This window comes from Danio rerio, chromosome 7, assembly GCF_052040795.2.
Source record: "Danio rerio strain M-AB ecotype USA chromosome 7, GRCz13ab, whole genome shotgun sequence".
In the NCBI taxonomy this organism is placed as follows: domain Eukaryota; kingdom Metazoa; phylum Chordata; class Actinopteri; order Cypriniformes; family Danionidae; genus Danio; species Danio rerio.
Window position 1 is genome coordinate 35,238,174 of NC_141027.1, and position 14,218 is coordinate 35,252,391.

Below are 14,218 nucleotides of genomic sequence, written 5' to 3' on the forward strand. Positions count from 1 at the left end.
ACATAACATTAAACGTGCAGAATCTTTAATTTCAAGTCATGTTCCAGTTGCTTCGTCCTTTCAGATGATTGTGTAGAGCTGTTCTGAGATCAGCGTTTAAGTTAAGTGGTCAGATGTTTGGTCACATGAGTTTGTGTGTGTGCATCCGGGTATCCACAACTTCCCTCATTCAGCTAATGCAAGTCTGCATCGTTTTCGCGATTCGGTTCTTTCGAGCAATTCATTTAAAAGATTCTGCTTCAAAATGATTCTAAGTTCGATCTATGGATATAAATGAGTTCAATCGATTTTATATACATTTGTTTTGCAAGACGTACTATTTTTGTTGATACAGGTAAAAAAGCTGAAAAAAGTTTTATTTCACATATTCACTGTTTCATAAAGAAACAGCAAATGTATTTCTAATTTATATTGTGTTATTTTGTGTTTTTAATAAATGTTTCTGTTGGGTATTTTAGTGTCCCAATATATTTTAACAGCTCAGATTAAGTTTCCAATTTATATTTTTGAAAATACAGTTTGTCTAAGAACATTGGTGCAATTTCCACCTAGGCTACATATTTTAATGCAATTCTATCAATATATTTATTAAACCCATTGTATAAAATATTTTTAAACTGCTACAAACAGCTGTAAACACTCATGGAATTCTATTTGTAGCACTGTTCACCAAACCGTCCAGACCATGGGTCCAGAGCTGTTTTGTGAAATTTAAAAAGATCCGACTCTGAAGAATGATTCATTGGCGATTCGGACAGCAGGTTCATTCAGCACTGCGTTACAGAGCAGCAGATATCGTTCTCTTTAACTAACAGACCAATTTTTCACCATGCCTTTCTCTGAATTATATTTTAATGTTGATAATGGTTATCTAGAGGGGCTGGTGAGAGGTTTTAAGGCTGGCATTTTATCTCAGGCGGATTATTTGAACCTCGTTCAGTGTGAAACTCTGGAAGGTGAGTCGAAGGTGTATGTTGGCTGCTAACGTTGCGTTAGCTCATCTCTGTCATTTTTACATTTTTATTCCCGGCATTTATGTGTACAATTGTTTAACGATTCAAAAAGGTATTTTATCACTGATGTGGTAACATCCGTCGGTTATAACTTATTAGCGTTAGATGTTACACAGCTAATGTGAGTTAGCTTGTTTCCTTAGCTAGCACATATCATCCAGATTACTATTCTCAAATAATTTAGAACATTAACATAACATCCTTAATCTTTCTCTGTCTCATTTCTAAGTAAACATGCATAAGTCCTGTGATCTTTATGTTTTGTTGAAAACCATACTCTGTTTAAAGAAGTGTAAAATAACGTTTCTATGCTAACTTAACTGTGATGCTGACAGACTAAGTTGCTATTACGTTAGCTTCATTTTTCTGATGACCTTTCACGAGTTCATTTTACGTTACATGATCGCACATAAGGCATACAAACGACGACCTCATTTTAATTACTGTGTGTGTTGTATTAATCGAAGGTCTCAGTTTAACATGACGGAGTCATGGGGTTACCAAGATGTTAAAGGGTCTGATTTCAACGTCACATTTAAATGGTCAAGGCACATCTTTAATACAGTTTGAGTGTTTTATAGCAGTGGTATAAACAAACGGTTAATGTTTTATTTATTTATACAAGTGAAAACCTACTGATTTAATTCATGGAGGTACTTGTCATGTGATGTCATGACGTAATTTATGTAGGACAGTAGATTCTCCCGCAAACAGGTTTTGATATCACTGTTTGCCTTTTTTTGTTTGCATTTTAAATTTGTTCTCTTGTAAATGTAGGTAATGTAGATTATTTAGCTTTTTTGTCAAAAAAAAATGTGTTTCTGTCTTTAAGAATCAAGTGACTCATTTGGAATTTTTTGCCTGTGATTTAGGGAACTGGAAATTGTGTAAAAACGTTTTTGTGATTAATATAGAAATCACTTTGAAAACCTAGTCCTTTATATAGAATTAATGTACTTGTTTTCCATTGCATGTCTATAATTTACAAGAACGAATAACTTTTTTTGGGATTTGCTATACTATACATTTTTTTAAATTTTATATTAAAGGTTTCAGTGAATCAGTGGCAAGTGTCATTTAGAACTTTTGTTTTGTCACTTCAATTCGAGAACATAATCCTTTAGTATTGACAAGTAAGGATTTGAGTTTAAACTTAAAACATTTTTAAAAATATATTATTATTATTATTTTAAATGTTACATAATTTGCTCTTCAGACCTGAAGCTTCACTTGCAGAGCACTGACTATGGAAGCTTCCTGGCCAATGAAGCCTCCCCTCTTACTGTCTCTGTCATTGATGACAAGCTGAAAGAGAAGATGGTGGTTGAGTTCCGCCATATGAGGAACCAGTCTTACGAGCCTCTGGCCAGCTTCATGGATTTCATCACGTGAGTACAGTCAAATATTGTCACAGCACATCCTTGGACTTGCTCTTCAGTGTTTGACACTGAACTAAACTAAACTGAACTTCAACTTTGAAAACTAGACTGACACAGTTTCAATTTACTAGAACTTCTATGTTAAGCTGCTTTGAGAGTTTTTTTGCTCTGGAGTAAATACTGATCACCAAGAAACTTTCTCTGCCGTATTTTTAACTAATCATTGTTTTCAAATATTCTATCTTTCATGACCCTCTATTAAGCTCTTTTTAACCTCTGTTTTTCAGATACAGTTATATGATTGACAATGTCATCCTACTGATCACTGGAACTCTGCATCAGCGGGCCATTTCAGAGCTGGTGCCCAAGTGCCATCCACTTGGCAGCTTTGAACAGATGGAGGCTGTTAATATCGCCCAGACTCCAGCAGAGCTTTATAATGCCATCCTTGTGGATACACCGCTTGGTAATACATTCGGACATGAACTACATCAATCCCATTGACTTTGTGTTTTGTGGGAAAAGGAAGGTGCTGAGTTGCCAGTGATTTATTTTCAGTATTTGTTTGAGAGCAACTCATAAACATGGTCCTAAATGACATTAAGCTGCTCATCTTTGTATTCTAGTTAATGGCTCTTTCTCTTTGTTTCAGCTGCTTTCTTTCAAGACTGCATCTCTGAACAGGATTTGGATGAGATGAACATTGAGATCATTCGCAACACACTTTATAAGGTTAGCTTTATGTTGGAAACTAACCAAATTTGATTCTTAAATATTTTATGTTAGGGCTGTGCAATATGAAAATATATATTGTATTGACAAAATAAAAAGTCTGTAATTTCATGAATACTTTTGTTATGGTAATACTTTTTCATCATTTGGATTGCCAATCTGAATGCAGACACATGTGAGTAATAGCAGGGTGAAATCGTTGCAATCTTTACATATTTGGAAAGAATTCATCAATATTTTATATTTTATTAATGTTTATTTATTATTCCAACATTCTTAATTAAACATTTACTCAGAAGTTCTACATCAATCAAGAAAAATAATGATGTGACATACATTTCAGCACATACTTTTAAAAATTTTGAATCAGTCATATCAGTGTGATCAATATTAACTAATTAAATACATTGTCAAGTATATGGTTATCAGAATATGATATTACTTATGTACTTAGTGATATTTTTGGCATATTGTCCAGCCCTATGCCAAATATATATGAAACAAAACATAAAGCTGCTGTTTTGTTTGGATATTCTGAGTAGGTAGCAATCTAACTTTCACCCTGTGGCCACATACACAGTGTGGCTAAATGTACTGTAGACTCATATTATACAATTCAGATCCATATTTTACAATTTATATTATCTATATCAGATCCATATTTTACAATTTATATTATCTATATCAGATCCATATTTTACAATTTCATTAACTGAAGAATACATACTTTATCTAGCTACTAATGATTCATTTAGACCCATATGGTCTCTCTTCTATGTGTGGTGCTAGAAGGCACAGTTAGTTAGGTTTGTATTGATTCATGTTAGAATTAATGGCAAATAAGAAAAAGTCCATAATAAACTTAAACTCAAAATGTTTGTCTTAGAAATAAATAATCAACATATAAAAATATAACAACTTTAAGTACATGCTTATCTGCTTAAAGCCAAATTCTTAATCATCAATTAAGACAAGTGATGTGACAACACTTCCAAACCTCAACATAATCTCAGACAAATATCAAACACACAAAATGCCTCAGATGAAGGGTTGGTTAGAACCTCACATGCAGTACTAAAGACTACCTAAAGGTGCAGTGTGTAAGATTGACACCCAGTGGTTGAACTATGTGTTGCATTCCAATATGAAAACACTTTTGTTTCCCTGACCGAACTTCTCGTAAACACAGGCTGCCAGATTGACAACACTAACAGAAGCAAGCATGCCTGACTATTGAGCCTACACCGTATTCTAGCCACAAGCAACAACACATGCTAAATGTAAAATGTGTATTTTACGAACGGTTTCAATTTATTTCTGCTGAACAACAGCATAAACGTCTTGTGAAAAGTATCACCTCAGGTACTGGCAATGTTTTATTCAGTATTAAATGCTACAAATGTAAGTTTAAATACCATTTTACGTGACATTTAATACAATTTTACGTGACCCCAAATTGTTTAAATAAAATAAACATATAATACATAGTTGTGACACAGTTCAAGCCTACGAATATCAGTTACTCATCATTTTTAGAGTAATGTTAAAGAGGTCTAATATTTATTAATTGCATTATAAGCCTTACCATTTCATTGGAGTGTAGTGCACTATTCTGTTATTCTGAATGGCTGTATTTAAATGTTTCTGTTGTGTTGCATGCAAATGTAGCTTGTTGCTGGAATCTTGTTCATTGAGTTTTGTTGGGACACTTTGTTGAAATGTTACCTACTCGGCTAATGTTTACACTTATTAAATGTATACTAAATCTACCTATTGTGGATTTTTATAACGTTAAATATGTCTTATTTTGGAGGCTGCTGATGTCATCCAGAGGTTGTGTTTTTGTCTGTGGCTGCATACATTGATGCAGTCTTCCTGACTAAAATTAAATAAAGAGTGAGTGACCAAAGGCATCCCTGGGTAATAAAATATGATTGGGTAAACTGGCAATGGACAGGTTATAGAGACCAAAACAAAGAGAGAAACAACTTGCTTTAGCATTGTTAAGATAAATATGTTCACTTGGCATGTTTCTCCAATATCTGCAAACATGTTATGATATTTCTACGATTTAGAAAAGTCAAAACAATTACATACAGCACCTTTAAACCTTGAAGTGTTGTCCCCAAGAAAGAATTACATTTTATGTATTACACATCATGTACACTGTTATAAATGGTATACAACTTGCCGTAAATGTCATTCCAGGGCATGTTACCGGCACAACATGTAATGGCAGTGCTATATCTGAGTTATGTATTTATAAAGATCTTTAAATATCAAACTAAGAACTGTGGTTGATCTCTTTTTGTTTTGCCTACAGGCTTACCTAGAAGCTTTCTACAAGTTCTGCACCACACTAGGTGGCACAACCGCAGACACCATGTGCCCAATTCTGGAAGTGAGTAAACTACACCACTACAGAGTGATCTAATTGACTCTGTTTGTTTTTTTTTATTCATGTTGTAATTGATGCTTTGAAGGATTTATTAGAACTAAACAAAGATTTGTTTGTGAATCAGTTTGAGGCAGACAGGAGAGCTTTCATCATTACTATCAACTCCTTCGGTACGGAGCTTTCCAAAGAAGACAGAGCTAAACTTTTCCCTCACTGTGGCAAGCTCTACCCAGAGGGCCTGGCACAGCTCGCCCGTGCTGACGATTATGAGCAGGTCAAAGCTGTGGCTGAATACTACCCTGTAAGTAACATTTCATAGACAATATTAGGCCTGTTGCAATTAACTTGTATAAAAGATTGTCTGTTGTGTTAAAAAAAAAAAGGTGCAATTCCCATTATAGCCAAACGTGCTTAATTTGTCATCATGTCTGCTCTTTCGGTTCAGGCAGCTTATGTACATCAATTCCAAGGCATTATTTAGTGTTTGCTTGATGACTGCAATTAGAAATCTGTGCAGGACTGAATTGTTAGTCCCGCTCCTGCCAGGATTTACTCTTCACCTGACCACTCCCGCTGTGTATTCAGCCTTTGTTCACCCGCTGTCCGACCCGCCTCTTTTTCTACCCGACCATTCGCGCAAAATTTAGACCTGGTTTCCAAAATCTCACATTAAAATTGGGTACTACCAAAAGAGAGAGATAACAGAAAAAAATGTAGGTTGTGAAAGAATTGTAGGGTAAATGTCACTTTTGTTTGCCCCTTGAGATTTCATTGATGAGGCATAAATGCCACCTTAATCAGTGATGTCCGGTGAGGTTTGTGGCTTGTGAGGTACAACTCTTTCAAGGTCAGATTTGCAAACAGGTTCGCGCAATATGTTTGCCAACTACCGATTGTGTTTTATATTTATCATATCTATATTGTGTTTTATATTTATATATCATATCAGCATTATTTCCATACATGTTGCCGGTTCATTTTGGGCCAAGGAAAATTATAATATGTATTGCAATGTTTCACATTAGACATTGTACGATGCCAAATTTGTAAACATCGCTGAACCCTACCTCTAACTGCAATCCTCAAAATTCTGATGACAGGATAAAGTGGAGCAAGTAAACAGATAGCATAACTCGCCATATAGCTAAAGAGATGTAGCCACTATACAGTTAAAAAAAAAGCAATTTTTTTCTAACCATTTTTCCTTAAAATATATTTTGTTTATTATAAAAGGTTTGACAGAGATGAGTGGATTTACTGAAAAACAATTATTTAAAATGAATATAATGTAATTTTTTAGAAAGCAAATTCATGTCTGGTGGCAATTACTCCTTTCATTAGCTTCTCATGTCGATTTATATTTAGGTTTTAGGTATTAATGATGCTAAAGATATAACGGTATTTTAGTGTACCATGTAAAAACAGGCTAATAAAAAAAAAAAACTTTCAGTTAATTTTTATTTCTATAGTAAATTTACAGTGTAGATTGGGTCAAAGCAGCGGAACATAGAAGTTCTGGTTAATTGAAACTGTCTGTCCAGTTTTCAGAGTTGAAGTTTAGTTTAGTGTTTAAATTTCACTGCTTTCTCCACAAGATGTCGCCAAAGTCTAAATGTTTTGTTTAAAGGGTTCCTCTATTTCCAGTATTCATTCATTAATTTTCTTTTCGGCTTAGTCAGTTTATTCGGGGGTTAATCGGGGGTTGCCACAGCAGCATGAGCGGCCAACTAATCCAGCATTTTTTTTTTTATGCAGCGGATGCCCTTTCAGCTGCAACCCATCACTGAGAAACATCCACACACACCCATTCACACACATACACTACGGACAGTTTAGCTTACCCAATTCACCTGTACCGCATGTCTTGGACTGTGGTGGAAACTAGAGAACCTGGAGGAAACCCACGCAAACTTGGGAAGAACATGCTAACTCTACACAGAAATGCCAACTGACCAAGCTGATGCTCGAACCAGCGACCTTCTTGCTGAGGCGACAGCACTACCTACTGCGTCACCCTATTTCCAGCATTATATTACATAATTAGTAGGCCTGTCACAATAATCAATATATTGACTTATCACACAACACGTAGACCTTACGTCACTTTTAGAGTGTATTGTGATATTATATTGTCAATCTGAGATTGTATAATGAATGGCATAAATAGGTCTTAAAATGACAATAATATCATTCATCGCAATATATTTGGTGCAATATATAGAACGACAAGAAATAGATATTGTAACAGGCCTAATAATTAATGGCATAAAATGGCCTAAATCAAAGGGTACAATACAATAGTTGTCAAGAATGTTTCAGTTTAGAGTGAAGTGTCTCTTTAGGTCTGTATTATAGAATGTGAAGTCCACAAAGTTTATTTCTGCTATGTTTAATTGAGCATTAACACTGAGCTCATGTTGCTTCAGGAATACAAGCTCCTTTTTGAGGGTGCTGGCAGCAACCCAGGAGACAAAACCCTCGAGGACCGCTTTTTTGAACATGAGGTGAGTTTAAAGCGAGGAAAAAGAGACTAATGTAATTCTGTAATTTTTAAATCTGCAAACATTTCAATCAGAAAATTCCTTTCTAACATGAAAATGTGTATTATGTATTTGCAGGTGAAGCTTAACAAGCTGGCCTTCCTGAATCAGTTTCATTTCAGTGTTTTCTACGCCTATGTCAAGTTGAAGGAGCAAGAGTGCCGGAACATTGTGTGGATTGCAGAGTGCATCGCTCAAAGGCACCGGGCTAAGATTGACAACTACATTCCAATATTCTAATGGTACTTCATGACAGTCTTGAAAAATAATCCAAGTGGCATGTGTTTTCTGTGCTCTGTTGAGTTAAGGTTTGAAAAAGATGATTCCGTCTCCTCCCCGTTTCTTGCACTACGCCACTCTTACCTTTCCTTGTGATTGTCTGTATTAGAGTAAAGGAACAATCATTTCTGTTTGACAGACAAAGCAATGCCGCTTCCATTCCCCTTTTACTATTGTGTATATTTGAAGAAAACACCAGTCACATCTCCTTACAAGTAAAAGAATGCAGGGAGATTCAGGAAGATGGAAGGGCTGATGATGTTTAAGTGGAAAAACAAAACAAAACTAAAGAGCTCTTATTGTGTCATGCTCTTCCTCTGTCAGGCTGGAAAAACATACATTCCATCAATATTATTTAAGCATTGCATACTATTTCAATTAATGTACATGTTCATATTATAAACTCACACTCTCAGAGGATCCAGTATCCACATTTGATGAGTGCTAATGACTAGTAATGTAGACGGTGAGGCTTTTTCGTGAATTACAAGCAGGTCAAACATTGTAAAGCCATTTTTCAATGCAGTGATGTGGATTCCATAAGCATGCATTTATGATTGATTGAAAGAAATGTTTTACGTCTGTTTCACGATTAAGACACAATAGATTTATCCTTATAAAAAAGAAAAATAGAGAAATACTGGGGATTTTCACGCTTAAAAATACTTTCTTTTGTGTGTGTGTGTATAGGCTCTTCATTATGTTTGTTTGTTTGTTAATGAGGATTGTGTACTTCCTGTTTGTAAATTAGTGCTGATGTTTGTGATGACATAATTTATGGAGTTGATCATATTTATGATTAGCTGAATCTGTGAGGTCGGATGAATCTAGTATTAAAAAAGGCCTCGCTCTCAGCTTGCAATGTTAAATCTCTTGTAATGTAACCGCGCTGTATGTGTTTTAAGTGATCTAAAATGAAATCTATAAATGTATAGATATTATATATACACAGTAACAGTACAGTGTGTTTGTTTGTTTTTATTCTGATTTTAAAGAGAGAGGAGAAAGATAAAAGACTGAAATAGACATCTGGATTAAAAGCAGTTGCTTTTGCCTCCACAAGATGGTGCAGAAGCTCAATTATTCATCCTCAGTGTGTACATTTTGACTTGACACATTGAATAAGCTTCAGAATTTTAATTGATATTAAACCACATACAGACATTCAGCCACAGCCACAAAAGGTGTACTGTACGTTCTGACACAGATTTGAAATATTCATTATAAACATAATTAGTCTAGGGCATTGTGCTTTTGTGTTGAGATGTTTAAGCCTGTGGTGTTTGAGTTGGCAGTTAAATCAACGTCTGCCAAAATCCGCGAGAGGCCTCCAGGGCTAATGATCCCATGTTTGCATTAACAATGTGTTACTCTCCGCACTCTGCCAAAAGCTAAGCTACAGTATACCGAAACACAAGAAGGCTGTGCCAGACACTTACTGACAGTGATTCGTCAGACTTTTGTAAATACCTGACTGGGTTTGAACGTGAAGTTGATGGCTGATAATCTTTGTTTTAAAACGTCTGATGAGAAATGGTCTTTGGGCTTAGAGATGTGCTAAACACCCACACAGTAGAGTATGTTTTGCAGATTGGTTTGGATGGACATCAGTTAGGTTTTTTTTTTTTCCGGGTGGCTTTGGATCATTCCCTGATGACCCCAACCTCGCTCTTTCTACGTGCTAAAACATTAGGGTTCAGGCCTCATTAAAAACGCTTAATTACTGCAAACAATCACAGCCTTTTATTTATGCAGTGCTCAGGACCTATTGCAGATCAGAAGGCAGAAAATGGCTTGGACTCCAGTGACCTTTCTGAATACAAATTATCTTAGCAGGCATCTCACTGCAGCCAAAGGAAAAGCACAAATGGGGTTAAAATGAGGTCATCCACTTTTTTTGTTGCTTGGATCACACTGACAGTTTTGTAAAATGCAGGAAGCTTCCACTTGACCACAAACCTTTTTTTAAGTTACATTATGGATATGCAGTTGTTTGGACAAATGTTAATGTTGGATCAAGGACTTCTGACTTTTACATAGTACTTAAAATTCTTTTGTGTGGGATAAAAAAGGTTACGTTCAGCTAGATTTGATGACAATTTTAAACTTGAGAATCCCACTATGAGAAACTGCTTACATTTATGGAAATTTAAAAAACAAAAGTATTTGGATTGGGTAATACATTGCACAAAGCTGTAGTTAAATTGTCACCCATTTATGTTGCCTATCAGGATCAACACCTGTATTCGTCCTCATGCCAATTCATCTGAATGACTTGTGAGGAATATAAAATAAATTGTGTAATGATTGAGTTTACATACCATCAAACATGAAATTATTCATACGACTGGCAAATTTGGACTTAGTTACTTTTATTCAACCATCAAGTTTTGTTTGTTTTGTTTTTTACCAAAAATGAAACCACATGAGAGTGAATAAATAAAGAATTTTATATTTATTGTTCTTTTAAATTCATGTTGTGCTAAAAAAAAAAAAAAAAAAAAAAAGTAAATCTAATCGTAAAGAGTGTATAATCTTCTGTCACTGAGCCTTTAAGTTTAAGAGCATACAAAATTTTTAAATTGGATTCCGATCCCTGCAACTGGGCGTGTTGAGGGGCCCATGTTAAGACGACTTGGAGAAATGCCTTTGGTTATTTTTTGCTGACAACAGGAAACAGTTTTTGTGGTAGTCTTGTTACCAGGGTACAAGAGGACAAGCAGTTTGGAAATAAAGATTTTTAAGAATATGGGAGAGGGAACTGTGATATAAGACACCAAAACGCAGTCACATGCTGTAACATGCAAAAAGAGCACGGATACATATTCAAACATGGGGTGCCATTTTTACACTTGAACAAGTCGACACCTTTCTTCATTCTGACCCTAGGTAAAGTAAATTATTTAATGGATTATTTTTTCACGTTTCTCTATAGCAGACATTTTTAGTGGTGTCAGAAACCATGGTGGACGTTCTCCAATCAAACTTTATTACAGACTCCAATTCAAAAATAAAAAACATTCTACAAAAAAAAAAAAAAACAGTTTACAAAATACATCAATTCCTTAGCTCTGCTTGATAACATGTATACTACTGAATTCTTATTTGATATGTTTAATAAACCCACAATAATCTTACTGTTTTAAGCATTAATTCGGGAGATAATTTTAAACAGCTGGTTCACGCTCAACTGCTAAAGACCCATAATGCGTTGTAAAATTCGCGCCTATTTTCTTCCCGTGCTTCACCACAAGATGGCATCCATAGCGAATGCTGAAGGTACGAGTTTTAAATATACGTGTATATCATTTAATTGTTAAATTAATGACTGGCTGATTACAGAAACCCAGACATTTTATTTCTTTACTAATAGAGAACAGTGAAGTGAATCACTGTTTTATTTTCTTTCATTCTTAGGTATAAAACTGGTCAAATGTAAAAAGCGTCAGTGATTTTTTGGGAGCGATTTCTATTTAAGCTTTTGAGACAATGGACTACTCAGACTCAGCTGTGGACTTCTCAGAATCTGGTAAGAAGGATTTTTAATCCCTAAGTTCGTTATTTTATATAAAAAAAAACGTCACAACTTGTCGTTTTTCTCCTTAAACACTGACACCACCAAATAAGATCAAGATAAACGTGAATTTATTAACAGGTTCGTTTTGTTTTCTTGTTGTATTTGCACAATTTTTATCAGCAGATGTGCATGCTATGTTTCAGCACGCGGTTAACCATATTGTATAGTGCAATCTAATCTAATAGTAAATTTAGCTAAATGTAGGCCTATGTGTAGGAACTGTTACTTTCTTTGCATTTACGAAATTCTGGATTCATATGCAGTTTATAAAGTAATAATTCATTTACTTAAGGTAATAATTAATGAACAATTTCTTTATGTTAGGGATAAAGAAGAAGCATAGGAGGTTTTTGCAGAATAAAGCCCGACAGGCTGTTGTATAAGATTGAAGGGGTTTATTATTTGAAAACAAAAGCCTCAATAAGGGGTCCTAATGCAGTCCTGAAACTGCATCCTTTCCAGTTGTGCAGGAACACCAGCAATATCTGTTGGCAGAGCACACATTTCTCATTTTTGGTGAATAATTAAAACCGGAACCGAACAATTGTTTGATATGAGGTTGAACTGTTCATCTTTTGATACCTTGTTGTTAACATGTAACTCATTCATTATTTTATTACATTATAGATTCTTCAGGCCCGTAGCCAGCCTGGTGAAAGGGGTGGTTCTTTTTTTTCTTCTTCAAAAGTGGACCTTTTTGCAATTATGCTCTTCATTTTATGTTTAATTCTGATATATTTTAATAATGTTGTTAATTATGCATATTTAAATAATGAATTTTAGTGACAATTTAAGCACTATTTTTGTCTGGTGGTCATCATAAACACACTTTAATGTACCAAAAAATATTTCCTAAAGATTTAGATTAAATAAATTTGTAAAACTACACTACATAGATATAGAAAAAAATAAGAATCTGTTAAAGTTTTAAATTAAAAACTGTAGTCTATTGTAATTTTTGATTCAACTTTCCAGAATGTGACCATTTCAATATGAATAATAATAATAAAAAATAAATAAATAAACATAACAATAATAATAATAATAATAATGTAGAGCTTCACAATTTTTCTTGGCTCTTTTGTAAAAAAAAAAAATAAAAATAGCACTATGAAAATTCATGGATAACAACAATAGGCGTGGGCCGTTATCAGATTCTAATGTATGATAACCTTGGATAAAAATATCACTGTATCATGGTATTGTAATTACTGCCCTAAAATATTTTCTTTGTAAATGTCTGGGTAAAAACAAAATAATTTTTTTGCACTTTGAACACAATGGCAGTGCCTGAAATTCCATACTTCCATACTATATAGTATGCTAAAAAGAGTATAAGCTGAGTAATATGTCTGAATTCTTAGAAATCGGAAAACAGTATGGAAGAAGTACCTGGATGACCTACAACTTCCGGTGAGATTCTGAAGTGCGCATCTAAAGGATGTTACACTATCCCATGATGCACCACGAGAGAATGGGAGTAATGTGGTGAACTGGTGATCATGATAAAATGGCAGATGAAGTACGTTTGATATATTTTATTTTGAGAAGCATTTAAATATTTTAGAGCAGTAAACACGACAGGTTTCATTCCAAAACAGAATTTTTACAATTTTAAAACAACATATTTGGATATCTTTTCTGCGGGAGATACTGTTGCCTTAAAAAAAAAAAAAAAAAAAAAAAACATGACTTTTTTTTTTCTTGGATATACCATAGAAATTGTATGACAGAAATTGTATAACATTTTGGCAGTTTTAAAACCTTGATTTTTTCTAAACCATGGTGTACCTTGAAATCGGTTACCTTCCCATGCCTAAACATCAATAGCCAAAATAGTATTAAAATTAACTTTAATATGGGCTACTTTTGGTGCTTCACACTTTTTTATTGGTCATTTGTTTCAAGAATAAGGTCAAAGATGTAGAATAAAAGTAACCTGTTAAATGTTTTCTGTTTAAAAACAAAACAGTAGTTAAAGATGACTTCTCTTGCATCAGATTATCAAATGAAAATATTTGTTAGCATTGGTGAACTGATAACTAAAGTCACACTGATGCGACAGCTAATAGAGGATCACATGGTCTCAAAGCCATTTTTAATTGGTTGTTTTTACTATTTATGGTGGCATGTCAGTCAAAATAGGACAAATGAGCTCATGTATGAGACAAATTCTGGACCTTTGTCAGTGAGAGGTGGGTATTTTGTACCACCCAAACTTCCCCTGGCTACAGGCCTTTAAATTCAGTTTGAGTTTCGATTCATGTAATGACATTATCATGCAATGACATTGCAGTGTC

The 14,218-nt window shown here is 34.4% G+C and overlaps 1 protein-coding gene and 1 long non-coding RNA gene across 4 annotated transcripts in view; both read left to right on the forward strand.

Moving 5' to 3' along the window:
* The first annotated feature begins 763 nt into the window (after positions 1-763).
* Positions 764-9,301, forward strand: atp6v0d1 (ATPase H+ transporting V0 subunit d1). The gene is given in 8 exon segments (NM_199620.1): positions 764-956; positions 2,230-2,401; positions 2,680-2,858; positions 3,045-3,124; positions 5,448-5,525; positions 5,647-5,823; positions 7,949-8,026; positions 8,141-9,301. Coding segments are annotated over 8 exon segments (1,053 nt in total). The 5' UTR covers positions 764-829; the 3' UTR covers positions 8,303-9,301.
* Positions 9,302-11,563: 2,262 nt separating this feature from the next.
* LOC147836038 (uncharacterized) overlaps positions 11,564-14,218 on the forward strand; it is a 41,705-nt gene continuing 39,050 nt past the window's right edge. For 2 of the 3 annotated variants that reach the window (XR_015495876.1, XR_015495877.1), the window contains exons 1-2: positions 11,583-11,620; positions 11,759-11,870. This is a non-coding gene — a long non-coding RNA (uncharacterized LOC147836038). Of the gene's footprint in view, positions 11,621-11,758; positions 11,871-14,218 lie in introns of all 3 variants that reach the window. The other variant, XR_015495875.1, reaches the window with a different exon arrangement.